General features: G+C 50.9%; 1 protein-coding gene across 5 annotated transcripts in view; it reads left to right on the forward strand.

Moving 5' to 3' along the window:
• MYLK (myosin light chain kinase) overlaps positions 1–27,690 on the forward strand; it is a 200,017-nt gene that overhangs the window by 135,037 nt on the left and 37,290 nt on the right. For 4 of the 5 annotated variants that reach the window (XM_026494976.4, XM_026494993.4, XM_044382615.3 and 1 more), the window contains 5 exons: positions 1,772–1,858; positions 15,947–15,997; positions 16,793–16,920; positions 18,841–18,994; positions 24,437–24,739. In XM_026494976.4, the coding sequence (XP_026350761.2) occupies positions 1,772–1,858; positions 15,947–15,997; positions 16,793–16,920; positions 18,841–18,994; positions 24,437–24,739 (723 nt within the window). The other variant, XM_048214736.2, reaches the window with a different exon arrangement.

Consider the following 27,690-nt stretch of genomic DNA (forward strand, 5'->3'; position numbering starts at 1 on the left):
GTCAGCTACGGAAGGCAGGACCCCTGACTCACCGTCTGGGGTTCCTTTTGCTCTAACAGAAGGACAGTGAGGAGTGGAGGCAGGGAAGGGGGCCAGGTTGTCAAGTGCTGCTTAAAAGGACTTCTTCCAACTGTGTTCCCTCAGGACCATTCCCTGTCATACGCTGCTAGGGAGCTCTTCCTGAGGCCTACACATCACCATTTCTGTAGTGACATGGGTACCGCTTTTGGCTGACTTCCGTAGGAGATTGCCCCCACAGCCCTGGAGGCCCATGTGCCTGGGGCTGCTGGTGAGCCTGGACGGTGCCTGCACCAGGCCTCTGTCCCTGGATTTCCCAGCTATAACCGAGAGTGGGCAGGCTTTCAGTTGGGAAGGAAGCTTGACTCTTTGTGGGGGGATTTTCATGGGCAGATTCACCTTCGGAAGCAGAGAAGAGCCGCAAATGCCATCTAGAAGGAACAGTGCGTCCAGATGGAGCATCGGGAGTCCATGTGCTGGGAAAGGGTTCATCCCCAGGCCCTAGTTCTGTGCAACCTGTGTCCACCCCACAAAGCCCCAGGAGCCAGCCTGGGAGAGGGCACGTGTTAGCAGCTAGGACTGCCCCATCTAGGAGGCAGGATAGCAAGATGGCCCTTCCTCCCCAGCCAAGCCACAGGAATGCAGCCCGAGAAAGTCCCAGCCCCCTCCTTCCTCCCTCTGAGCTTCCTCTCTTCAGCAGCAGGAAAGGGAATGGCAGGAAGGGGCTCTGAGGGGGAGGCTCCCTCCCAGCACATCCCTGAAGAGAGCTCCTTGTGGGGAAAATGTTCCTGGGGAAAATGCTGGAGCATAGTGATAGCTGTTTAAGCAGATGCTTCTTATCCAAGTTCCTGGGTGGTTTCCCTGAAACATCCTGAAGTCCAGTCTCCTCGGGGCCCAGTAAGGCCTTTTATGCCCAGCCCAGCCCAGCGCAATGTTATTCTTCTGCCCCAACAGGGGAGTTTCCCCTGGCCTTGTCCACACTCGTCATTAACGTGGAAGAGGGAATGTGGGGGAGAGGCCTGAGGAATTGTACACTCGCCCATGTCCCATTTCAGGTCTACCCAGAAGGCTGTGCAGGGTTTCATGGGGTCTACTTTGAGGAGGGGTGCAGAAGCTCCCATAATGGGTCCAAGGCTCCGTCCAGGGGCCGGGGGAAGCATGCCAGCTGCCCGCTCCGAGGCTTTCGTCGGCTCTGGAGGTCTGTCAGTGGCCATGTGTAGAAGGGGCAGGCCCCTTCCAGGCCATGAGCCAACGGCATGGGCCCTGTGCCCTCCTTCTGCATGAGAGACCTCTCTCTACAGAGCGGCTTTGGGAAGTGCAGAGTGGTTAGCCCTGCTGAGTGAAGGCCCAGGGAAGGGAAAAGAGGGGAGAGAGGTAAGCAGAGGGCGCCAACTCTCCTCCAGCCCTGCCGGTGATGTGACTTGTGGTGGCACGTGCCTGCCATAGAGGGGAACGTGTTCCCTAGCTCCCAGGATAGCCTGTCCATCCATCTTGCCGCGGCGACTGTGCTCTCTCCCCCTGATTTATGAGGCGCAGCGGAGTGGACGCTCCTTCTTTGGCGCTTCTGTGGAGGAAGGTGCCCAGTGGCAGGCGCCGTCTGCCCAGCAGGCACGGAGGGCCCCCAGAGTGGAATGGAGAGCGGGGCGGGGGGGTTCTAATTTTGGTCAGGGGGGATTTTTTATTGAGATGCCTCCTCGGCTCATTTCCTTGGGCAGCAGCCAGCTCATGTTTGTGGTTACCTGTTCTGTTCCAGATGCTGCCACCAAGGAGAATGCCAAGGCCCCGGAGATGAGAGCCCGGAGGCCCAAGAGCTCTCTTCCCCCCGTGCTAGGAACGGAGAGTAAGTACTTGCTCAGCTCTTCTAGACAACCCCAGCACTGAGGGCCAGCGTCAGAGCCCCAGCCTCCTTGGCTGCACCCCGGCGAGCCCCGTGAAGTGCCGGTGCCCGGGCCAGCGGCCGTTCGGCCCTGCCCACCTCTCCCAGCCTCCGCACATCCGCGTCCACTCGCCACCTCCCTCAGGCCCTCAGTACTTCTTACCAGACTCCTTCTCCCGAGTCCTCCCAGGTGAGTCTTTCCTGCCGGGTAGACCTTTCCAGGCTGTGGCTCTGACCTTACCACTCCTGGCTGCAGTCCCTACAAGTGAGCCTCACACACGTCGCCACCCCGGCACACCTGCCACACTTGTGCACGCACATTCGGACACGGGCCCGGCCTTTCTTTCCGCCCCCAGCTCCTCACTCCTGTCTTATACTCAAGCCAGACCGGGCTCCTCAGTGTGCCCTAGAAGTCCCGTGTCCCTTCCATTGTGCCTCAGCTCTGGGAGCACCTCTGTACGTGAGACGTGTCTTTTGTGGGACAGACTCCCCCCGAGCAGCCACCTCATTACTTTCAAAGTAACCCTTCCCTCCTGCGCACTCCCAGAGCACTCAGCAGCGCCCTGCTGCCCTCTCTCCTGCCCCGTGTCTGGTGATGTGTCTGGGGCTCACTCCCCTCCACCACTGTAAGTGCCCTGAGGGCTGCTGTGGGGTGTTCCTGGATGCCGTTCCTTGCTCATGACAGGACCTTATGGAGGCTCCTAGAATCAAATAACCTAGAATCAGGGAAGGAGCTTCTCCAGTGATTCTACAGGACTGTGTCCCTCTTCCTGGGTCTCACCTGGAGGACGAGGGCCCACTGATCTATGAAGCACAGCACCCAGGGTCCACAAAAATATCACAGTCTCTTCTAGAATTAGAAGAAAAAATAAACTTTTAGGTCAAAGAAAAATGTTTTAATTCGTAGCATTAATATATTTATACCAGTGCAGTTGTAAAATATAATTTGTGTGTGTGTACATACGTGTATATATATATATATATATATATATATATATATATATATATACACACACACATATATATCAATTTTTTTCTTCTTTTTTAAGTGGAGGAAGGGGTTCATGAAGGCAAAGGTCCGCAGAGGCCACAAAAGTCATAGTGAGGCCCTGGCTTCCCCTACTGATTAATTATTGGTCTCATTTTATTAAGACTCTGCTTCGAAACCCCAGTTTTAATAGAGGGTATGGAGTGGCTTAAGCATCCCACACACACTCTGTTTAAAAAAAAAAAAAAGACAATCTCTTAATTACCTATACTAATAGGGCAAAGTGATTGAGCTTCATTAATTCAAAGGCTGAGTCTCTTTCTCTGTTAACAAGGCAGAGTTCTGTGACTTAGTTTTATTCTCTTCTTTTCAAAGCTACATATTTACCTTCCTAACGATGAGCTTGGGTTCCTTGAGCACGCACCAGCCAGCTGTCAGGGGGTGCTCAGCCTTCAGTATGTGGGGTAACCAAACTGGAACCTATAATGTCTAATGGATATTTAACCAAAGTGGGGAGCTCAGATGGTCAGGAGTGGACATTTAATAAGTTGCTGGAAATGCATAAATAATTGTAAGAAAAAGCTAGTAAGAATGGGTTGGTGATTTTCTTTTCCAAGAGGATTACTTGGGCCTTGCTCTATTCGTTACGAGAAAATGGGATCTTAGAAGAGCCCCCGGTGCTTGTGACTTAGGGGTCTGAACCCGTCCTTCCCTTCTCCTGGGCACAGCAGTGGGAGCGCATGGAGTAGATGGCACATGTCATCAGGCAGCCTCCTGTCCTCAGCTCCGGCACATCCATTCGAGGCAGATCCTAGGGGAGTGAGGTGTCGGGTCAAGGGGAGAGCTGAAAGGAGAAAACGGACTGGAGACGGGGAGCAGCCCCGAGAGTTGGGCCTTTGTGCTGGATGAAGGAAGGCTGTGGGGAAGCAATCAGGTTGTCATCCTCCAATTCCAGGATGGGGGCTCTACCCCGGGGAGCTTTTGAAACCGCTGCTGCTGGGGCACCCCAGCTCAGTTAAATCAGAATCTCTGGGGTAGGATCCAGGCTTCAGAATGTGTTCCAGTTCCTGGGCCGTTCTGGCGTGTGGGTGTGGTCAGTCAGGCCGGAAGCACGGCGGGCCTGCACTGTTGGGCTTGTGAAGCAGAGGGCATCTCCTTTACTGCTTCTGTTAAGTGTGGCACTGCCTTGGGGCCCGTCATGCCCGGTCCTCAGGCTATCTCTGGCACCAGCCCACAATCTCTGCTCTTTAGGGAGGGAGCAAGATGCTGGAAGCAGAGCTGGCAGACAAGGTTCTGACCCTTCTAGAGGGAGTGGGGAGTGGGGCTCAGTCAGTGGCACTGCTCAGGGGATGGGGCAGGACTGGTGGAAAGTGTTTGTCTTCCTTTCCGTAGCAAAGAAACACATTCGTGACTGGATTAACGCCAGCAGACACTGCTTGTCTGTGGAAGGGGAATTTTCCTCTAGCCTTTGTGTTGCAGTTAAGTCAGGACAGGCATCTTACCTCCCGAAGGAATGGAAAAATGTGTCTCCATGTACAGTAATGACCACCTTGAATGGTCCGTCCGCCCGGCCTCTCATCACCCCACCCATCACCCCCTGGCCACTGAGAGCTTTAGCAGGGTGGTTCTGGTGGCCCCTCCGCCTGCTTACACACCTGTGCTCAGAAACCTGTCGAGTTCTCTGGATGCTTCTAGAATACCATGGAACTTCCTTCCCGAAGGCTCCTGAGAAGACAGCTACTCAGAGATAGGAAATCAAGGAGGTGTCTTTTAGACCTGTACCTCCAATTCTGTTCTCAGTTTTTGGGATAATTTGTGGTATTTATTAATTACATACATTAAATATGCACGCGTTCTTCTTTAAACATGCTAAAAAGTATAGAGATGTTCCAAGTACAACATGAAAGCCCTCTTTCATCTACCCCCAGTTCTACTCACCTCCTCAATTACATTCACAATGGTTTTTTCCGAGCATTTACATATACAGATGTAAATACATCTGCATTGCGGACATCTCTGCAGCTTGCCTTCCTCTCTTGGCAGAGCCGTGCCCCGTCCCAGACGTCTCTGATCCCATGAGGAAGCCCAGATTCTCTTGTCCCCCAGTGCCCCGGCTGTCTATGTGTGTTCATTTTTCTCAACGGCTGGGAAGTACCTAGTCTAACTAGGAAATCCATCTCTCCTGCCAGTAACTGAGGGAAGGCCAAGTGTTTTTCTTGTCAAACAGATCATAGCCAGATCCCTCCCCACATGACCTCCCCACCCTCAGCTGTGTTGCTCAGTCCTGTGCGCGAGCTGTCAGGTGTGAGGGTAGATGGCACATGTCCATGCAGTGGCCTGGGAGCCCCTAGGAGTCCTGCTGAGGACCGTGAGGGGAAAGCCAAGTCCATCGGCCACCCGAGGCAGCAGGATGGGTGGAAACAGACAGAAGTACAAGCTAGAGTGCCAGACACCAAGTCACGAGTCCAGTCCAGTGGCAGTTTGCAGTGATTTGGGATGAGGGGAACTCTGGGCTGGGTTCGGAAGGAGAGGGACAGGTGGTGTGGTTGAAGTGGAATGGTAACATTGCTGGAATGCTGGAGGGAGAAACTACACAGATGCCAGAAGGAATGTTGTAAGCTCCCCTCCCCCCACCGACTCAGGTGTTCCCTTAGCGCCTTCCCAGCCCCATGCAGCAGGCATCATGTCAGGTGCTTGGGCTCTGTCACTTCAGGCAGGTCTCACTCAGCTGAGCTATAAGTAGTTGTGCCCATTTTACACATGAGCAAAATTGAGCCTTAGAGAACTAAACTGTCCTGCCTAGGTCTGATGGCTGGTAAGATCTGGAAGTGTGAGCCCTACCCTCATCCACGTTCCTGTTGCAGCACCCGTGCCCTGCCGGTCTCAGAGGCATACTTTGTGCTGTCTACACATGCCTGGGCAGTTCTTCCCCCCAGCCCGTGAGGGGCAGGGGTCTGCTGCCATGGGAGCTGAGGGGACGAGGAGGGCGACCCCTGCCATGCTTGCCGGGATCCTCAGACCTGTCAGGGAGTTTGTCGCAAGGCTCCCAAGAGGAATTTTTTTTATGACTTTATTTTGATATAATTTCAAATTTACAGAGAAGTTCAGGAATAGTGCAAGGAGCTCTTACATACCCATTACTTAGGTCCACCAATTATTTACATTTTGTTCCATTATGCTAGCATTACTGTGTATGTATTCATATAAATTTATTCACCATTCATCAGATATTCATACAGAGATAGGTCCACTATGTGTATATTCCTATATACTCACCATGCCTCATGTAGATTAGATGCACATATACCCTTTATGGATAAATTAGAGACATCATGCCCTTGACCTCCAGATACGGCATTGTGTATCTCCTAAGAACATAACCATAATGCAGTTATTAAAATCAGGACATTTAACATTAAACCCATACTCCTATTCAATGCACGGTCAATTCAGTTTTTGTCAGTTGTCCTGATACCCTTTTAATGCTACTTTTCACCCTTCAACGGGAACTTACTGTCAGCACTCCTGGATCACTCTATCCACTCCTCCAGTCTGGAGTTGTTGTCCCCTACCTTTGTAGAAAGAACAAGAAAGAAGTGCACAGGCCCAGGGGAGAAGCATCCGAGACTCTGCTGGCGTTGCGTAGGCACGGGGAGGTGGCAGCATCCTCACTGGTCCTCCAGATGCCCCATTACTGTGCCTGGTTTTGGGGCAGTGCTCAGGCACAAGACATAGCCAGAAAAGCCACCAGGCTAGAAAACAAGGGACAAAAGTCTTGGTTCTGCCTCTGAACATGTGGCTTTGGTCAAAGCCATTTGTCTCTGGGCCTGTCAGATGGGGACTATCTCCAACTGAACTGAGCCCAGGCTTTTCCAGCTCTGACATCAGTCCATTCAGTGAAATGCTTTTTTTTTTTTTGCTTGCTTTTTTTTTTTTTTGAGTGACACAGTTCAGGTGAGGTCAGCTAACTCCCCTTCATATCAGCCAATATGCGATGGGTTGAAGCTACAGCAAGCATGGCTTGTGTTACCCAGTAGCGGAAATATCCTGATGGGAAGGAGGCTTTAAGCAGAAGGTCCAGGTCTCAGGTATACCAGCTGGAGGAGACCCGCGTGGAGTTTTGTGTGAGGGAGGCATTGATGGGGCTTCAGAGCTGGTTTCAGAGAACATAGATGACGCAGTGCCAGGTGGTAACAGACTCAGCACTCAGGGATTCCTCCTGTCAGTCTGTAGAGCTGATGGTCTTTCAGAAAAGAGATGAATGAGCATAGGGCACTTTTATAACTTGAGGACAGACGCTAGGGCCTGTTCATTTCTGAAATGTCCATGCCTAGCCTGAGGTAGGGATATAATAAGCATTTGATTTTTCAGAGAGATTCATGAGTTGCCATGCTTTAAGTGTCCCTGCCTCTTCTGCACTGCTGGGATTTGGGGATGATGCAGACAGAACACCCCTTTGTATTCCGTGCCTGGCACTGGCCTGACCTTGGTCACTTTGGCTGCAGTGACCACAATGAATCATCCCAGATGATGCTTTTAGATACCTTTTCCTTGGCCTCCTGAATGTGTCTCTCTGAAACCAAAAGTCAGGTCAACTTGAAAGCATCTTTGGATGTCTGAAGTAATGTGCAGTTTTCCTGAAAGATTCCCTCAGTATCACATCTTGCTTTTAAATATTCCCTTGAAGTCATGGGGAATGTTAAGTCACGATAGGATTCAAAGGAAGGAAATGCTAGACAGGTTGAGATTTGGCATCAGGAGTTGCCTGACACTGGGATTCTGGAAGAAAAACTGGGGTATTTCCACAAAGGCCTTTGAAAGCTGGCACCAGCTGCCAGGGTCTCTCTACCAAGGTATTGCTCCGTGAGGAGGGATAGTGCCTAACATCACCCCCCACCCTGCCATGCATGTGACCCTGTGACTATCCCCCCCCACCACCAGCTCCTTTCCCAGTCTTCCCCCGTCTCCCATGATCCCATGAAGTGGGAGGATGGGTCCTCCCCAGGGAGGACGCTGGCGCTGCTGTCCTGGCTGTGCCGGGTGCCTCTTGCACAACCATCCTGGCGTTCTGTGTCCTGGGGGCTGGGGGGTGAGTGTTTGCAATAACAAGAAGAGCAGCGTTCCTCTGGAATTTTCTTATGTGACAGCCTTTGCTATGAGGGGATGTGTTTGGGAGATTTCCCCAGGGATGTTAATTCTGGGGAAATGACCAGTAATCCTCCATAGACGGTCTCTCTATAAGGACATCCTGGAAGGAGCCGGCATGTGCCAGCGGTGGGGAAGTGTTGGGGGTTGTCTCAGCGCCTGTGTCTGCCCAAGTGCGGGGCAGTGGGATTCGGCCTTCCCTCCTCGGGTCCCCACAGCCACCCTCCTTCCCCGACACAGCCCTGTGTGTAAGTGCGCCCTCCACACTTCACCCAGCCTGAGTCACCTTCAGAAGCCTGTGGTAGAAAGTTAATGCTGATTTTGGGAATTGCGAAGGGTTTGATGTCTATTTTTAGCTAACTACCTAAAAAGGGAAATGTCCCCAGAGAAGCAGACATCCAGGGACCTCCGTATACCCAAGGCTGTTGGTGCCACCTCCCTAATTCTCCTTTGCTTTCCATCGTCTCAGACCCTTTTGACACTGGGAGACCCCCCTTCAGGCTCTGTAAATATCTCCCAGGTGCTTGCCCAGGTCTTCTGCCCTGCTGATTCATGGCAGAGGTACTCCTGTGCCTTCAGACTGAGGAGTCTGGAAACTTCTGTGGACGTTGACCTCCTCCCCCACGCTGGGGCAGAAGGAAGGCTCACCAGGCCAGGAGTCAATTAGGGCTTGGGCAGGCCAGGGCAGAAGCAATCTATGGGTTGCTCAGATAGTCAGGAGACCCGCCTCCCCAGCCTTGCCCCCCGGTTTCCCAGCAGGCCTCCAAGCTCAGGCTTTGATTCATGATGTTTTCACTGGGCTGCTTCACCTCTTCCAGCCTCAGTCTCATCTTTAGAGTGGAAGGCTCAGCACCCAACAGCTTTGATCTAGTTGGTGACAGAGCAAGGAGGCAGCTTCTTTTCATGGGACGTTGCACAGGGACTCAAGCTCCAAGGCTTTATCTCCCAGGATCAGGGTTGTAGGACTGGGGTGGAGTGTTCTAGGGAACTCCCAGGTTAACAGAGATCCCCAGGGGCTCCACTCCTTCCTTTAATAGCTTTCCAAGCATGTGCCAGGAGCCATGCTAGGCACTGGCGGTACAAAAGGTGAACAAAATTGGCCCTGTTCCTGTCCCCAGGAAGCTTGCTGTGCTGTATGCATGTTGGCCGTGGGCTTCTGCAGTTGTGATGCCTCTGATGAGTGCTGACATACGCCCTCGAAGGGCCATCGAGCCCAGCCTGGCAGTAGTGATGCGTGAGCTGGGGGCTGCTGGAAGAAGGTACCAGAGTTGGCAAAGAGCTGAAGGCAAAAGTCTGGAACTACAGAAACAGAAAGGCATTGGGTGTGGGGGATTGAGGGTGAGGCACGGCCCAGCAGCATCAGCATGCCCCAGACAGCCAGGAACTGTGTTTCTAGCAAATTTCCCAGCTGCTCCTAATGCACACTCAATTTGGAAAACCACAGACATTGAGCATGGAGGGCCTGGGTGACCATGTTCCCCAAGAGGGAAGAATAAGAAAGAAGATGGGATGAGAGCTGGGGACGAATCTTGAAGGTCCCTGTGAGATGAGTTGGACTCGATCCTCAGGGGCAGTGGCTGGCATTGGAGAGGTTTAAACAATGAACCGATGGCCTCAGAATGATGGCTGTATTAGAGCAGGGCCAGGGGCCCAGAGGCCAAAGAGGTTGGAACTAGAATAGTGACAGTGGGGATGTGGAAAGTGGCAGACCAAGGAGGTATTGGATGGAATTGACCGATGTTAGTGACAGGAGATAGAAGGGAGGGGCCTTGGGAAGGGCAAGCAGCAAGTTTGGGGAAAAGATCCTGGATTTGCTTTTGGACATGTTGGGCTTGCAAGGGAGGGGACGGTCAGGTAGTGGGATGTATAGGTGAGGTGAGGAGAGAGGTCTTGGCTCCAGGTAAAATGAGGCCAGCACAGAGAGGGATAAAAAGAGGATCTCTGAGAGCAGCAGTAAGCAAAGTACCCCAAGGGCATCAGCATTTGGGGAGCAGTGCTAGGCCAGGAGGGGTTGCTGCCTGGGACTGACCAGCTGTGAGAGGGGACTGAGCTCCTCCTCAGAGGGACGGAACAAGGGGCAGGCAGTGGGAGGATGTTTGCTGCTAGCCTGACCATGTGGCCGATAGCTGCCATGGGATTTGCAAAGATGGTTGGATTTTGTTTTCCTTCTCGGATATTCCTCTCCCACAATGGCTGGTACAAAAGTGTAAGGTGTTGGAGAAGGGAATGAGAGACACAGGGCTGACATTAATAATAAGATAATAAGACAGGTGAATGCAGAGGAGAGGAAACTAGTTAGTAACCCAAGGAGAGCTGAGAGTTTAAGCATCTGGACCAGCAAGAGTGTTACCTGGACTGAGGACTCGCACTGGGAGAAGGAGCTCCAGGAGCAGCAGGAATGCTATCTTGTAGGTACAGAGCTCAGCTGACACAGCGTGGCTTACGAATAGGTGAAGGAATGAACAGAGAAGTCCCCTGGGAATCCATCTGGGGAAGAGGGGTGACTGGGGGGAGTAGGGGGCTGGTATTAGAGCATGCAGTCTGTACTATACCTTCTTTACGACATAGCTTAATGCTTTTCAACAAATGTTCCTTCTCCCCTTCACATTTTGTGAGTGAGGGAACTAAAGCTCTGAGAGGCTAAGTGACATGCTTTACGTCACACAGCTCAGGGAGCAACAGCAGTATCTAAACCCAAGCCCAGCTCCAGAGCCCATGCCCACTGCCTTCCTGCAAGGGGACAGAGAAGAGTCTCGAGGGCCTGGATTTGGGAAGTGAGCTGGAGTAGACGCAACAGGGAGAAAGCAGCCCCACACATGGCATCAGGGGGCTCAGGTCCTCTTTCTACCTTGGCCACATCTGGTTTTAGGAGCCTGACGAATCACCTAGGAATCTATCTCCTTTTTCATGACCTGGAAACAGTGTGAGGTGCCCTGCTGGTGTTTGGTTGGGCAAAGACCCCAATGGGAAAAAGGACAATGAGATCATGGGTTAGACACTGCATGCCCTGAGTCCAGCTCTCTGTGAGAAACCAGGTTTTAGAATCAGGGGATTCTGCTCGCTGACCCATGAAGTACGTTCTTCCAAGCGCTGGACACAATTAACGGATTTCAGCAGATGCCCGTACAAAATATGTATGGCAGAGGCTACAGAACTTCATTAACATTTAAAATCGTGTTTACTAAGAGGAACCAAACCAGCTTCACATGCTAACCAATGCAGACAGCAGGAGAGGCAGAGGTATGGGGCAGACAGCCAACTTTGGCCTTCCATCCATGTAACGGTGACGCGGGTAGAGCCTAGTTCGGGCTCCAGCTCTAGCCACGTAGGTTTATCAGGACTGCCGGGAGGCGTAGACGCGGACTTTGGGCTCATGTGATTTCGTGGTGTGCTGCCGTCGTCCTCCCTGTTCTCTCTCGGCCTGCCATTCCAGGGCCTGTGGCGCTCCTTCCCAGCCTCCAGAGCCCGGCCACGGCTGCGTGTGTCCCTGCGGCTGCCACAACAAAGTGCCACAGACCGGCCGGCTTGCCCAGCAGCAGTGTATGGTCTCTCTGTTCTGGGGGCTGAGGTCCAAGTGCAGCAGGTTGGCAGACTTGGTTTCTTCGGAGGCCTCTCTCCTTGGCTTGCAGATGGGCGCTTTCTCCCTGTGTCCTCACGTGGCCTTTTCTCTGCACGTGTGCCCCTGGTGTCTCTGTGTGTGCACATTTTCTCTTAGAAGGACACCGGTCCGTTTGGATTAGGACCCCCACTCCATGGCTTCACCATACTTAATCACCTCTTTAAAGCCCCGATCTCCAAATATGGTCATATTCTGAGGTACTAGGAGGCTAGAGTTTCAACATATAAGTGTTGGGGGCTGCCGCTCAGCCCGTAACAGCAGTTCCACACAGCTCGTCTCACAGATGGCTCTCGCTCTCCATGGGAGGTCAGATCCTGGCTCCGGAGCAGCCCTTCATCTTCCCTGGAGGGCCTCTCCCTTCCCAGCAGCCCTAGATGAAGAAGGGAGGGGCTTCGCGGCTCAGCCTGTCGTGGCTGTTCGAGCCCATCTGGTACCCGCTTCCAAGGGGTTTGACTTTCCCATGCTGTTCCATCTCGGGGCCCTCCCTCTCCACTGAGCCCCAGCCTTCTGCTTTCAAACCTGTACTCCTCTCTCACCTGGGAAGAAACCTTGCTTGACATTTCCTCTTCTGTCACCCTGTTTCTCCTTGCCCCTTCAATTCCAGAACTCATGTCGGGTTAGTTGATTCCCTACCTGCCTCCTTGAGAATCTCCTCTGGAGTGACCTCTGACCCTGCTGTCTCATGGAACCTGACGTCTCACACCTTACCCATCACTCAGTGCTGGTCATACGTGAAGCCCACTTCCCAGGGTCCATTCTCCACCCTTGCTTGCAGGGACAGTCCTGCGACAGTTCCATCTGTGGAGGTCCACAGTGCTCTCCATCCCAGCTCCTCACCGTGAGCATTGCCTGGGATCAGACCCTGGCCCCTTCCCATCTTTCACTGCATTCTTTCTCCCAAAGAACTGACCCATTCTCACAGTTTGCATTATGATTGCATGTTTGATTCTGGAGTCTTTCACTTTCAGTCTCCACCAACCTCCCTCTAGGATTCTGATCTTGGGCTTCTAGCCTACAGGTGGGTTCAATTCTTTGATCTACCACATTCACTTGGACCAACCCAAATGCCTCATCTTTCACTCCCAAATTCTGTATTCCGTCACTACGATTTTCCCCATTTATCTAAGTCAGAAATCTCTAAGGAATCTTTGTACCTCCCTCTTGGTCAGCCCCTAAATTGTTTTAACTTTCTTCTGTCTCTTATTTATATTTTCTTTTCTGCTGCCTTTACCAAGGCTGGACCTTGGTCCCTTCCTTCCCAAAGGATGGCAGTAGCCTCCGAATTGGATAGCCTTGCCCCCTAGGAGGTGGGGAGACCTCCAGGGGTCCTCAAGCCCAGCGCGACTGCTGTTTGCGTGCGGACTCCCTTTTCACTCAGGACAAAGACCTAACTCTCAAACTTGGGATTCTAGACCAGCACTGTGAGTCCAGCAATGTTCTGTGTCTGCTCAGTATGGTAGCCATGAGCCACGTGTGGCTATCGAGCCCTTGAAACCTGACTACTATGACCGAGGAACTGAATTTTTTATTTTCTTTACTTTGAATTGTCACACTGTCTTCACACCACTGTTCTCTAATCCCAACCCCGCACTCTGGACAGCCTCCACCAAATATCACCCTGACCCTCAGCTCGAGCCACTGTCTCTGATCCTGAACCATGGGGCCCTTCTCCTGTCTCCAGTTCAGATGTTCCATAGCCTGCAGGCCCATCCTGTGTCCCACCATCAAGCCCTGCCTAGCCATCCCCTCAGCCCACAGTGCACTCTCTCCTTCATTTGAACAACTGCATTGTGTTTGCTGAATAAAACTTTTTTTTTTTTTTTTTTTTTTTTTTTAAGTAGGCTCTATGCCCAGCGTAGGGCTTGAACTCACCACCCCGAGATCAAGAGTCGCGTGCTCTCTGGACTGAGCCGGTTAGGTGCCCCCTGGCTAAAACCTTTAAAAACAAAACTTTCCAGTTAACTTTTATTTTGAAATAATCTCAGACTTAAAGTTACAAAAATAGTACAAATAATTCTTGTATACCCTTCACTCTCATTCCCTAAATATCAGCATTTTACCATGTTTGCTTTATCATGTATTCTTTCTCTCTCACTTTTTTCCTTTCTCTTTCCTTCTACCTCTCCACACACACATAGGCACATATGTACATATTCGTACATGTAATTTTTTGAGTAATTTAAAAGTAAGTTGCACACATGGTATCCTCAACACTCAAATATTCAGTGTATATTTCTAAAAACAAGGACGGTCTCTTATAAAAACCACAGTTTGGTGATCAAAATGTGAAATTAACACTGATACAATATTATCATCTAATTTATTGACCTTATGCAAATTTTGCCAGTTGTCCCATCCCTGTCCCTTATGACAAAAGGGGAAAAAAAGCTTTTCCTGTGGACCACATACCTTGACATTTAAGCCCTTGAGGACAAGCTCTGATTTCTTACATTTGTGTGGTTTTCCTCTCAGTTCCCAGATTCGGAGTGTGTGCTGTCTGGCATTTGCCTGGCACACAGCAGGCCCTTGGTAAGTTTCTGTGAGATGGGCAGATGGCTCGATAATGGTGACAAGCCAGGGTGCATTTGGGGGAAGCAGGCCTCGCCCTGGGCTTCAGCACACACCTGGTGGTCATCAGCTCTGTGATCTTGGAGGTCGCCTTCTTACACAGTCCTTGTGCAGCTCTTAAGTGGGTAGCGGCACTCTCTCTGTTTTACAGATGCACAGCTGATAATCTGCCACGTCAGCTGACTTGCCTGTGGGCACACAGCAACATCCAAGCCAGGACACGGTGCTGCTTCTCTGTAATCTTGCAGAGGTGAAGCTTTATGGATGAATAATTGCTAACATTACCACCACTCATCCCTTCAATAAATAGTTACCAAGTGCCTCCTGTGTTCCAAGCACACTGAGTATACAGCAGTGAACAAAAAAGAAAATGTTCCTGCCCTCAAAAACGTTTTACTTTAGAGATAGGTAAATAAACAAGTAAATATATAGTTCATTATATGGTGCTAAGTGCCATGGGGAGGATAACAAAGTAGGGTAAGGGAGATAAGAAGTGCTGGGGGCAGGGGGTTGCTATTTGATACAGAGGGGTTAGGGAAGATCTCATTGGTTAAGTGAGTCCCATTTTTTGTATTAAGGTATAATTTCTATACGGTAAAGTTCACCGTTTCTAGTGCACAGTACTGTGAATCTAGACAACTCCATATAGTCATATAACTATTGCCATAATCAAGATATGGTTCCCCCACCTTAAACCATGTTTTTGTGCCCCTTAATGGTCAACCCCTGTCTCCACCCCCCACTAATCTGTTCTCTCCCTATAGTTTTTCCTTTCCTAGAACGAGGCATAGAAATAGAATTATACAGTTTGTAGCCTTTTGAGTCTGGCTTCTCTTAGAGAAAGAGGAATATGTTCTGTGTATCAGTAGAAGTTTGTTCCTTTTTCTTGATAAGTAGTATTTCATTGTAGAACTATACCACAGTTCATCCATTCTCCAGTTGTGGGACAACTGGATAAATTCTAGCTTTTGGCAATCACAAATACAGCCGTTATAACCATTCACATACAGATGTGTGTGCATAGATTCTCATTCCACCTGGAAAATAGGTTTTGATGAAAGACCACAAGAAAGATGAAAACAAGCCATGAAGATCGCTGAGGCTATCTTTGGTATTCATCATGTTGTTATTTAGCCAAATGAATAGGTTTGTGCTGTGAAATTGGTCGGCTTGGGTCATTTTTCTTATTTGAGTTACTTGGGGAAAGTGGAAGGAATGGAGTAGGAATGGAAGAGACCGTTTGGCGAGTTCATTCATTTGTTCATTCATTCATCAATCCATTCAGCAAACACTAAAAAATGAAAACCACTAGTCCACAGTCTGTGACCCAAAGGAAGCCTGAGACCCTTGGATCCACACCAAAGGCTAATTTTAGCTGGTTTGTCTGACATAATTTCCTTTCTGAGTTTCCTGAAGTTTGGGTGAGAGAAGAGTTAGTGAGTGTGGAGTTATCCTTGGTGAAATGGACAACGAAGACTCGAGCATTTTTGAGTTTTTATCTCAGTGGAGGCTCTGGAGACCCCTCCAGAGCCCCCTCCCCCCCCCCACCCCGAGAGAACTGATAGTCATTCAGTCATGAGCTTGTCTGTGTGGGAGTGCAAGATCTTCTGAAAAACACACTCAAGTGAGGGCTCTGTCCGGGGCAGGGGCAGTGGGCAAGGATCCTAGGATTCAGGAGCTTTGTGAAAGGCCAGGATCGACAGAAAATAACCTGTGAACGTCTTTGTTTCAGGTGATGCAACTGTGAAAAAGAAACCCGCCCCCAAGACACCTCCGAAGGCAGGTAATTTTCACCAGCAGCATTTGGGGGTGAGAGTCATCTGCCGTGAGGGGTTTTTCCTTTGCCCGGCTAGACTGAGCACTGGCATCAGGTCCCAGGAGACCACCACTGCCCCTCCCAGAGTCAAGCTCTGCATTTTTCAGGCCAAATTTTCCCCAAGAGCCGCTGCACAGCCTGGTCCCCTACCCTCTCTCACTACTTGTCTTTTCTCCTGCTTCCCCTGTAGTGTCCCTAGCTATAGGAACGTCATATGGCATCATACAGTACTAGTGACTTTCCCATCCCTTCTGGGAAATTCTCCCTAACCCTCTGCCCTCCATGCTGCCATTAAAGGAGGTGATCCACTCTATGCTGTCTTAATGCTCTGTTCTGTATGTCCTTGTCATATAGAGCCTTGTCTGTTTCCTACAGAAAGACGTGAGGACGTGAACCCTATTGAGCCTGTCAGCCAGGGTTACCTGACGGTTCAAAGGCAGGGTGCTGCTTAGTTAATAAAGGAGTTATCCGATAGATTCAAAAATTTAGGGTAAGATGCAAATTCCAGAGCAATGGACACATGGAGGATTGTGCCATGTAAATTGCATGGGCCATTTCTGAACAATCAAAATAAAGACATGAACAAACCTAGCAGGCCCATCAGTTCAGACATTCTGGAGCAACGGCTGCTGTCCTCGGTGTTATCCTGAAGGCTCTAGAAGGCGAAAGAGGAACAGACCAGTGTGGACAGCAGCACTGAGTGAGATCAGTCTGTCTGAGGCTCCCTCCCCATTGCTCACTTTGTTACTTGTCCTCTCCCAGTCATGCCCCCCCAGATCATCCAGTTTCCCGAGGACCAGAAGGTACGCGCAGGAGAGTCCGTAGAACTGTTTGGTAAAGTGGCAGGCACCCAGCCCATCACCTGTACTTGGATGAAGTTCCGAAAGCAGGTCAGTGAGGGGGGGAGTGGCCCGAGAACAATCCTCCCGGCCCCTGGGCCAAAAGGGATGAGAAATGCTGTGAGGGTGGGAGCATCCCTTGATCAGCGGGGGCCTTAGACATGGGAGGGCCCCTCCCCCACCTGTCCCCACCCACCACGTCTGAGTTCTTAATGACCTTTTCTTCCGAATCTATCATTAATACCGGCTTTCCAGACCATTTGTGTGACAGAAAAGTATGAAGGTAAAAAAGGAAACCACCCATGCCCCCCCTACCTGATTTTGATGTTTTAGTCTAGAATTCTGCTCAGAGTCGGGAAAATCAAACCAGTGACCCGAAGGACCTCTCAGACCCCATGAGCCTTCTGTGATTCTGGGCTAGCCCACTGAACCCTATCTGTGGTAACAACTTTAACTTACCACGTGCTGAAGGGATAAAAGTGAACTCAAGTTTTTGGATAGATAAATTGTATGTTAAATAGAACCTTGGCTTACTGGCCCAGAAATATACGATTTCTAATAATAGTCCTATGAAAGGAATGTCTGAATTTCTGAACAACCAGCTTAAAGAGACATGGGGAGCCCATCCGTTCCACTGAGCCCATATTGGTAGCATGTGCCCCTTCTGTGTGATCGACAAAGGTCCCAGACAGTGGCTGGCACTGAGTCTGTAACTTTCCAGAGGATGTGAAGATTTCTTCTGAGTTCTCTGGTGCTCTATTTCCAAACCATTCAAATTGTCCTAAGGCCCAGAGATGGGAGGCTAGTACCAGAGAGGAACGGAGGGCTGGTCTCAAAAGATGAGGCTGAGAAGCCTGCCTTATCATCCCAAAGGGTGCTTGCTCTGTGCTCTGTCTGGCCTGGTGGTGTCTGAAGGAAGATGCAGTCTCTTCCTTTTCAGAGACATTTGGCCAGGTGCCCCCTGAGGACAAAAGAACTTTCTCTAGTGACGGATATGTTCTGTATCCGTGATCCAATATGGTAGCCACCACCAGATGTGGCTGTTGAGCATTTGAAGTGTGACTAGTGCAACTGAGGAACAGACTTTTAAATTGTAATTAATTAAAAATCATTATAGCAGCTTTGTTATGTACACCATAACATTCAGACGACATGAAATTTGACCTTTTAAAGTGTACGATTCAGTGGTTTTCAATATATTCACCAGTTGTGCACCCATAACAATGATCTAATTCTGGAACATTTCCATCACCCAAGAAAGAAACCCTGGACCCATTAGCAGCCATTCCTCCCTTTCCCTCAGGCCCTGGCAACCACTAACTTACTTTCTATCTCTATGGATTTGCCTATTTGGGGCATTTCATATAAATGGAACCATATAGTATGTATTCTTTTGCATCTGGCTTGTTTTACTTAGCGTATCCATGTTGTGGCATAAATCAGGGGTTCATTCCTTCTTATGGCCGAATAATATTCTGTTGTCTGGATAGGCCACAGTTGGTTTATCCGTTCATCAGTTGATGGACATTTGGGCTATTTCCACTTAATTAATTAAAATCTAAGTAGCCACATGTGGCTAGTGGCTCCAGGATTAGCACAGAAGAGGTCAGAACACACTGGGGTGGCCTTTGTAGGTGGCTCTGCTCAGACATGTTCTCCTGCCGTCCCTCCCAAAGCCGTGGAGATATGGGACCTTCCTCAGCTCTGGTCTGAGGCAGCAAGTGCAGACATGGTTCATCTGCCGGACCCTGCTCGGCACCCTCCCGGCTCACCCCGGATCTGGACCACCTCAGGGAGACTTGGCTTTGGATGCAGGAGAGGCGGGGCCTGAAGGGGAAGCCCAGAGTCCGGACAAGATGGAGCCCCATGCAGCTTGTCCAGCGGCTCTCCCTGAGGGTGGGGAGTGGGGGTCGGAGCCCTTTTCCTTTCCTGGCCCAAGTCTCCAGCGCCTGCCCCACTCTGTGCCCCCAGATCCAGGAGAGCGAGCACATCAAGGTGGAGAACAGTGAGAACGGCAGCAGGCTCACCATCCTGGCCGCACGCCAGGAGCACTGCGGCTGCTACACTCTGCTGGTGGAGAACAAGCTGGGCAGCAGGCAGGCCCAGGTCAACCTCACCGTTGTGGGTGAGTGTGGGAACGCGGTGGCCTGGGGGTCAGAGGACAAGGGAGGCAGAGGCACCCAGCAGGATGGTGGGCATTGGGGCTTTATCTCCCTGGGGCCTACTTCTTCGGCATCCTGCCCACAGCCTCGCGTGCTCCTGTGTTCCCCCTACCTGCCCCCACTCTCTTGCTGGGCTTCATGCTCCTGGAGAAGCCCAGACCCTGCCCCACACCCACAGTGTTTTCCTGTTCTTAGGAATCCCCTCCTGGCTTCTCTCTTTCTAGCCTTCGGAAACCCTGAGCCGCACTGCTCCAGACCCATTCCTCCGGCACCTTCACTCTCTGTCCCTCCGGTCCACGCCCTCCCCGCTCCCCCGCCACTCAGTCCCCTTGCCAGTCCTGGCCCTCGCCCTCGGGTGGTGCTGCCTTCCACGGCACTGCTCCTGCGCCTGGCTCTGGGGGCACCGCAGGAAAAAGATCACGACCCGCAGACTCAGCGCCGGACTCTGCCGGTGTCCAGGTGGAGGCACCAGTCAGCTCAGTGTTCTCCCAGATTCTCCACCATCACTTATCACCCTGCAGGCCCTGGCCCCTGGCTTCCCTGAGAAATAGGAGGCAGCAGGCGTGAACTCGCACCGCTTCCTGCCCCGCACCAACATGTGTCTGTGTACTTCTGTCCCCTTCTCTCTCATCTTCACCTTCTCCTCTACTTGGCCCATCCCAGCCAAACACACAGGAGCGTGTACGCCTGCAATGTCCTGTCTCGCCCCGGCGCCCTGGCCGCCCCGCCATCTCTCTCTCTCGCCGTCTTCACAGCCACGGCCCCTGGAGGGGCCAGTCTCCACTTTGAGTCTCCTTCCTCACCTCCCTGCGGCCTTCCTCCCACCCCCATTAGTCTGCTGGGACCACCCTTCTCAGGTCACCGTGACCTCCCGATCCTACAGCCACTCCTTTTTCTCACCTCCTGCAGCCCCGTCTGGAGTTGCGCCTCTCTCCAGACTGATTTTCAAGTTCATTTTTCCCTCTCCACCCCAGCCACTGTTTCTCATGCCCCGATGGGCTCTCTCCTGCAGTGTCAGAATACCTTCCTCACTGGCCTCACGTTGTCCTTGAGCCCTGACATGGCAGGTGCGCAGGACAGCAGAGGAACAGCAGATGAAGGAGCGGGCCGATGGGCAGCAGGCCGTGTGTCTGCGCATCTGTGGGCCGGCAGAGGCTGTGTGTGTGACGGCCTGTGGCCTGACGGTTCCTGATTTGATCGCCTTGCTTTGGTGCTTTAAATCAGGACTTTTAAATCTGGGAAGGCCAGTGTGTTAAGGGGTCAGGGAATAGATTTCTCATCTCTAAAAAGACAGGAGACACCTTTTTCTCACTCTTTCTCTCTTTGGTGACTCCAGATGTTCATTTCAATGACTTGCCCCTCAGGAGTCAAGAGCATTTGGGGGCTTGGGGCATTGGTGCTAGTGACCCAGTTTGCCTGCACACTTAGATCTGTACCCGAAGTATTGATTTGGCCCCACCCCCACCCCCATCAGCACGCGTTGGTTTCCAGTTTTCCTTGGTGTTGTCTTAGCTGCCTCAGCTTGGGGAACCTGGGGGTCACCTCCTTTAACTGCTTTTCTGTGACCAGTGCCCCTGCCCCCGCTCTGGCTGGCTCCCTGGTGCCACACGCTCCCCTCCCCCAGCACCACCTCGGGGCTGCGGTTCTGGCCTTTTATGGTTTCGTTTCTTATTCTCCTCAGCCAGTGCTGACAGGGCCATTGGCGTGGCTGCCCGCCAGCTGGCAGGAGCAGCATGTTAAATGCCGTCCTGGGAGGGGAATGGAATGGAGGGGAACGGGCTTTCTGTCTGCCTCCCCCTCCCAGAGCTAAGAATAGAATTGCTCAATAAAATGAGGACTCGCATTGATGGATCCGGCAAGGCCACTTTCATTCAGAGCCCAGGGATTTAGCATTAGTCCAGAGTAAACCTGGATTAGGCCCAGATTTACCTGCGTGTCTCTTGGGGCGTCTGTGCCGTATCTGATCAGGGCTTATTAAGTAGACGTCAAACGTAAATGGGATGAAACGGGAATTGTTCGGGCTGTTCCAGACAGTTTTCAAGCACGTGGGAAGCATCCGTTTGCAGGCCCGCTAAATAAGGCCGATGTAACACGACTTCTACTGGTTAGCAGTAAACTTCTCATCTGTCCTTTAAAATACCATTTTTTTTTTCATCTAGGCTATGACTCCTATTTTTAAAACGGTAATAAAAAGTAGCCTTTCCCTCAGTTAGTTTGAATGAGTGATGGTTAACTATTTTAAATGCTTATGTTTTAAAAGGCAGCTCAGGAGTCTGTGTGTTCTGAGAGCTTCCACAGACGCCTGCCCTTTCAGCTCTGCCTTAGGGGGGAGCGGGAGGGGCCCCAGAGAGCAGCTAACCCAGATGCATTCCTTCCAGTAACTTGTCCGGCAGGAGAAAAACAGGTCACTTTGCATATCTTTAAAGGAGAAAAACAAAGTGGAGAGAATCTCCAAATACCCAGTAATCCCCAACTACTATCTGAGTTTGAACTCCTGATTTTTAAGGGCAGGAGATTTCCCTTTGTGATGCTTGGCGTGGGTTGAAGCGAGATGCTTCTAGATCTTACTCTGCTGGATAGCCCATAAAAAAGCAGGCCCCTGGAACAAGGCTCGGGAGATGTTTCGGAGTCTCCTTTTGGCTCTGCCACTGGCTCGCTGGGTATTCTTAGCAAGCAAAGTGCCTTAGCTTTCAAGGGCCAGATTATCCAGGCAGATGACCATGGGGATGGGGGGGGGGGTCTCACACCCCTGCCCTTCTCTAAAGGCTGCGAGTGGCTGCTGAGGCACAGTGAAGGGAGGTCCAGGTGGGGTTGGGCACGGCCATGGGCACACGAGACCACCCGGGCGGTTACTCCAGTGAGAGGTAGTAGAGAGGAGAGCCTCCATTTCCCCGGGACTGAAGGGAAAATCCTGCCATGGGAGACTTTTCCCTTAGACTCAGCGTTTCCCATTCTGTTAGTCAAGTCTCCAGGGAGCCATGGGAGAATTCCAGGGCAGCGTGGAGCTTAGGGTTCTAGACACTGAGCCCGCTTTGCCTTCACCGGACCATGCCCAGGGTCCCCGTCCCAGCCAGAGTGCCTCCGTGTCTTTAGTGTGGAGGGGAGCCTCACAGGCCCTCTGTTCTGAGGACGTTTGTTGAGGGTTTCAGTCCCTGGCTGATGCAGCCTCTGTGTGAGGCTCTTGTCAGTTGAAGAGAACAGAAAGCACCAGGCACAAGCCCATGGCCCTAAGGTCAGGCACGGGGGTGGGCGCTTCCAGTCCCCTAGACTTCAGACTTGAGCCTTGTCCGAACTCCTTAATTTGGAACCAAATGCCCTGAAAGCATTGTAGCTTCTCTTGGGATAAAGTCCCCCTCCCCAAATTTTGCATCTTCTCTTGTGCTGCAGGGGGCGACATATATCCTATGTCAGTCTTTCTGACCCTTTCAGCCAAGAGACATCTGGAACAGGGTAGGGTACAAATAGTACCTCTTTTGCAATACCCATTTCTCAACCTTTGCTTCACCAACACAGAGGGGAGAAAATCAGTCAGTGGAGTGTATCTACATTTGTCGCATAAACCTACAAACCTACATGACTCGAAACGTGTCCAACGAGACACTTCCCAGGCAGTTTTTTTCGGGGGAAGCAGTGAGTCTGTCTTTCATCCCTCTTTGGGCTTTTTTAACTTCCTTAGCCGGGTCTTGAGAGGACTTGAAGCACTTGCCTCTACAAGAGTTGAGAGTAATAAACATCTTAGCCAACACCAGAAATATTTCTAAGAAGACCAATACATCTTTCAGAACAAATAGTTTTTCTAAGAGAACACTTTAAACAACCAGTGAAAGTGGTTCCCTCACAGGAGGTCTCCAGAGTGACTGCAAGTGGCGGGGAGTAGCTCTGTCACAATCCCAGAGCCACTCCACGCAGGGCCCAGGCTGGGCCGTCTCTGGGCAAGGCATCCTCAGCCGAGATGGGGAAGCCGCGGGGCCTGGGGGAGGGGCGAGAATGGACACGTATATGTGTACGTGTGTGTGTATACACGTACACATGCCAACAGAATGTTTTTTTCTCCCCTGTATGCACAAAGTCATTTGCAAGAATTCTCTTTGGCTTTCCCACCTTGTTGAAGGGAGGGAGAGTAGAAGTGCAGTACTTTCCCTGGGTTTGCTGCCTTGGGTGTTTACAAAACTCCTACAAGGTAGATAACGTATTAGCACAATTGTCCAAATAAAAAAGATGAACTGGAAGTTTGGAAACTTGGAAGTTAAGGAATTTGCTCGAGGTCACATAGCTTATAAAATGACAGAGCATGGAAAGCATGGTTTTAATTGCTGGTTTGGGGAACTCTACACCTCAGACTGCCTTGTGGGGGGGGCTGGGAGATGGGGGTTACCGAATACTGGTATCTGTAGCTTAATCAACCACCTATAAAAGTGAAATCTAAAAAACAGGAGAATTTTGTTCAAAGGAGCGACCATCAAAATCAGCAAAACTCGATCGCCTCCCTAAAGTATAGGCTGGCGTGATTTGCCTTGACGCTGGCTGCGTTACTGGCCTGAACGGAAAGGCAGCCAGCCAAAGGGGCTGCTTCTTGCTCGTGTCCTCTGCTCATTTTCCAGCCCTTAGTCAGGCATGGTTGTGATTTGCTACTGCAGTTTGCTTTCGAAACTGTTTCTCGGTTTATCCTGGTCCTATGAGGATAAAAGAGAGAGGGTAGAAGTAACGTTTTACATGTTATAAAGTAAGAAATAAACTCCTATAATAGTGATAGCAATGTCTATACACACCAGCCACTTTTCCAGGAACTCTCACAACAGCCTTGTGGTCCAATTGCTATTATTATCCACATGGCTTACAGACAAGGAAACTGAGGCACAGAGAGGTTAACAAGTAGTGAATGGAGACAGAGCCGTGTTCAAACCCAGATCTGTCTGACTTCAGAGCTCACTGTGCTGTTCTGCCTGTCCATGGGCAGACGTTTCCCGAGTTCCAGAGAAAGTGGAGACTGACCCTCATTATGTCACAGGCCACTGACCTAGGGCCTGACAGACACACATGCACACATTAAATTCTCTCTCAAAACATATTTTTGATGGGAAGCAGTCCACGCCTTCTGGGCAGCTTCCTAGATCTGTTTACTCAGAGAAATATGTTTAGGACTGAGGCAAAGTACAGGAAATCATGACTTGTAGGTTGGAAAACTAGCCAAAAAAAGAGGGTTTTTTTCGAGCAAATAGGTACTTGTGGAGCTTTCTGTGTCGGTGTGTTTGTGCTTAGTGTGACCATGGTGAGGAGAGGAGAGCCAGGACCAGGGGTGTCAGCTCAGGTTCTCTGGGCTTCTCCTCCAAGACAACGCTAATTCAGAAACGTTCTTTCCCTGCAATTCTGAAGACGTGGGTGATGTTGTGCTTCTCTGTCCCCAGACAAGCCAGACCCCCCAGCCGGCACGCCTTGCGCCTCTGACATCCGGAGTTCCTCGTTGACCCTGTCCTGGTATGGCTCCTCCTATGATGGTGGCAGTGCTGTGCAGTCCTACAGCGTTGAGATCTGGGACTCGGTGGACAAAACGTGGAAGGAACTAGCCACGTGCCGCAGCACCTCTTTTAACGTCCAGGACCTGCTGTCTGACCGAGAGTATAAGTTCCGTGTGTGCGCAATCAACGTGTATGGAACCAGTGAGCCGAGCCAGGAGTCTGAACTCACAGCAGTGGGAGAGAAACCGGAGGGTAGGCTGCCTTCAGTTTATCACTGGCTTGAAATATGTGTGCATGGCTTACCTTGTGTATGTAGAAACCTGTACTGAGAGGGGTACTGAGGACTGAGAAGACGTCAGTGATGGTTGGCAGAGTCTTTAGGGATCTTGATTTCCAGGGTGGTGATGCCGATCCTTACTTTAAAAGAAGTACCCATGACCTTTCCAAAGACATTGAACCAGCAATTTTGGTACACTGCCACCAGGGGGCGGTGGTGTGTTAATCAGGAGCGCAGTCCTGGAAAGCAGGAGCTGGAGTGGACCTAAGTTTCAGTGTCCCCCTGCACCCACCTCCCTCCTTCTCTTGCACTCCTATCTCACTGTCTACTCGGTGTCAAGTTCTTGGGACACAAAGACAGATTAGACAACGGGCTTAAATCTAACTAGAAGGACAGCCATGGAGACAGTAACTATAATGAGATGGGATATATGCATTTATAGTGGTGTAAACGGAGGAGGAGACACAGCAGAAAGCATGAATAAGTTTGCCATGAAGGTGGAGGAAGGCTTCCTAGAGGAGGTGACACTTATGCGGAGTCTTGGAAAAAGGAATGGGCTTCCAAGAGGCGGGGAAGATAAGGAGAGGAAGCAGCATGAGCGAAGGTGCAAAGTGATGGAAATGCATGGCATTTTGAGAAGCTTGTGTGTGGCCAGGGCATATGCTGTGTGAGACAGAACAGGAGGAAGCAACCCTGAAGGGCAGTTTAGGTAACATGGTGAAGTTCATCAGAGATTTCCAGGCAGGGATTGATATGATCATACCAGTTTTTTTAGAAAGAGAATTAGAGGAAGAGTGGAGCTTTGCTACCCAGAGTGTGGTCTGGACCAGCAGTCTTGGGATCCCAGCACTTGCTGGAAATGCACTCTCAGCCGCTCCACACCCCTGGTTTCTTCCAAACCCTCAGTTCCACATGCTCTGCCCCCCTGGATTCAGCTGCGTGTGACAGTTTGCGAAGCGCCCAAGTGGGGAGGGGATGGCACCGGAGTCGGTGAGATCCCGGCGGGGCCTCTGTGGTGGGGTCCGGGTGAGGGGCGGAAGGGCATGAACGAAGGCCTCAGCAGGTAGAACTGAGCATGCTCAGTGACTTTTTGGGTAGAGTTGAAGGAAAAATGAGGAGCTCAGGATGATTCCCAATCCCTGGCTGAACACAGATTTTCTGGGTTGCTTTTTTTTTTTTAAATCCACTGCTTTTTTTTTTTTTTAAGATTTAAAGAATTTATTTATTTGAGAGCTAGAGAATGCACATGAGAGAGAACATGAGGAGAAGGAGGGACAGAGAGAGGGAGAAGCTGGTTCCCCGCTGAGCAGGGAGCCTGACACATGGGGCTCAATCCCAGGACCCTGGGATCAGGGCCTGAGCTGAAGGCAGACGCTTAACTGACTGAGCCACCCAGGCGCCCTGAACACAAATTGAAAAGCCATTTATTATGACAGTTCTTGGTGGCTAACATATCTCAAGCACTTGCTGTAGGCTAACAGCGTGTTAAGCACTTTACATGCATCAGTTCATGCATCTAACTCAGTGAAGTAGCCGCCATTATTACCCCCATTTTACAGATAGGAGAATGAGGCTTACAGGGGTGAAGCTACTTGCCCAAGATCTCAGAGCATGTAATGTACGTGGCAAGCTATCTGACCTGAAGCCTGTACTCCTTTGGGACCTGCCTCCCAGGGACTTGGAGGTTAGGCAGCGGGAAGTCCCACAGAAGACACACATTCTGGTCTCAGTCCTGTGTAATTGTGGTGACCAAGGGCTACCCAAGCGTCTTCAGACTACTGACCAATTGATCTAGAACTCAGGAGAAGGTTTAGGTTAGAGCTACAGATTTGGGAAACCTGTTTAATTGATAATTGAAGCCATGGGCATCAGTGAGGTCACGAAGAGAGTGGTAGGAAAGTCAATGCAGATACACCGAAACGAAGGAGCCTGCAAGACCAGAAGGAAGGACGAGGGGGAGAGCAGAGCACCAAGAGAAGCTGGAGCCATGTTGAAGAAACACAGAGGAGTGAGTTGCAGAGAGGGCTCAGTGAACAGCAGCCAGCACCAAATACAGAAAGAGATGAGGACTCATGGATTTAGCCCTTTGAGACGCAGTCATCTTTGAGAGCAAAGTGCAGAGCGTTTCCACAGGGTGGAAAATGGTTGCCCCAGGGTTAAGGAATAAGTGGGAGAAGGAAAGGCCAAGAGTGTGGAATATTTTTTCAGGAAGTTTGACGTGAAGAGAACCATGAATTCAAGGTGGAGAAGAGGTTGGGGGTGGGGAGGAGGGACACCAAGGGAAAGGGTACCAGGAGAGGGAGAGCTTCAGGGTGCGAGGCAGAGAGGAGAGGGGAGAGTAAAGTCTGAAATCACCACAGGGCCAGAGGCATGATGAGTACGGAATAGCCATTACGGTTTGATGCCCTTTTTTGGTGAAAAAAAATAGATATAAAATAGATACTAAAACTTGACTTTCATATTAAATGAGGGCTCCACAAAGAAATTGGAGGATGCCAGTGGAAAACACACCAGATTTACAATGTTGTGAGTGCGGCCCTGTCTTGGGAGCCTTTATCTGGTGAGCCCTGGAACGTGGGAGGAGTGGAGGCGTGGATCTCAGCCCCTGGGACAGCCCTGCTGGGCCCCCACGCAGCTGTCCTGGACTCCCGGGCTCCTGCCCCCTAGCTGTTTACAAATGTCTGCTGGGGAAACCGGGTAACAAAACTACCATCCGCTGCCCTTTGACTCCCCTTTGAAATGAGCAGAGTGGGGAGTTGGCAGGTTAGCGTGGGGCAGTGGGGGCGCCAGGACGGGCACTCAATTATGTTACTAGCATATTGCTTTGTTTAAGAAGAGCACTCCCCACCTCTTGAAAAGTGAGAAGGAAAGAGATAACATGGCAGTGAGAAGGTGTTCCTTATCTGGAAAGGAAAGCTTCCAGGTC

Source organism: Ursus arctos, unplaced genomic scaffold (assembly GCF_023065955.2).
Source record: "Ursus arctos isolate Adak ecotype North America unplaced genomic scaffold, UrsArc2.0 scaffold_4, whole genome shotgun sequence".
Taxonomy (NCBI): domain Eukaryota; kingdom Metazoa; phylum Chordata; class Mammalia; order Carnivora; family Ursidae; genus Ursus; species Ursus arctos.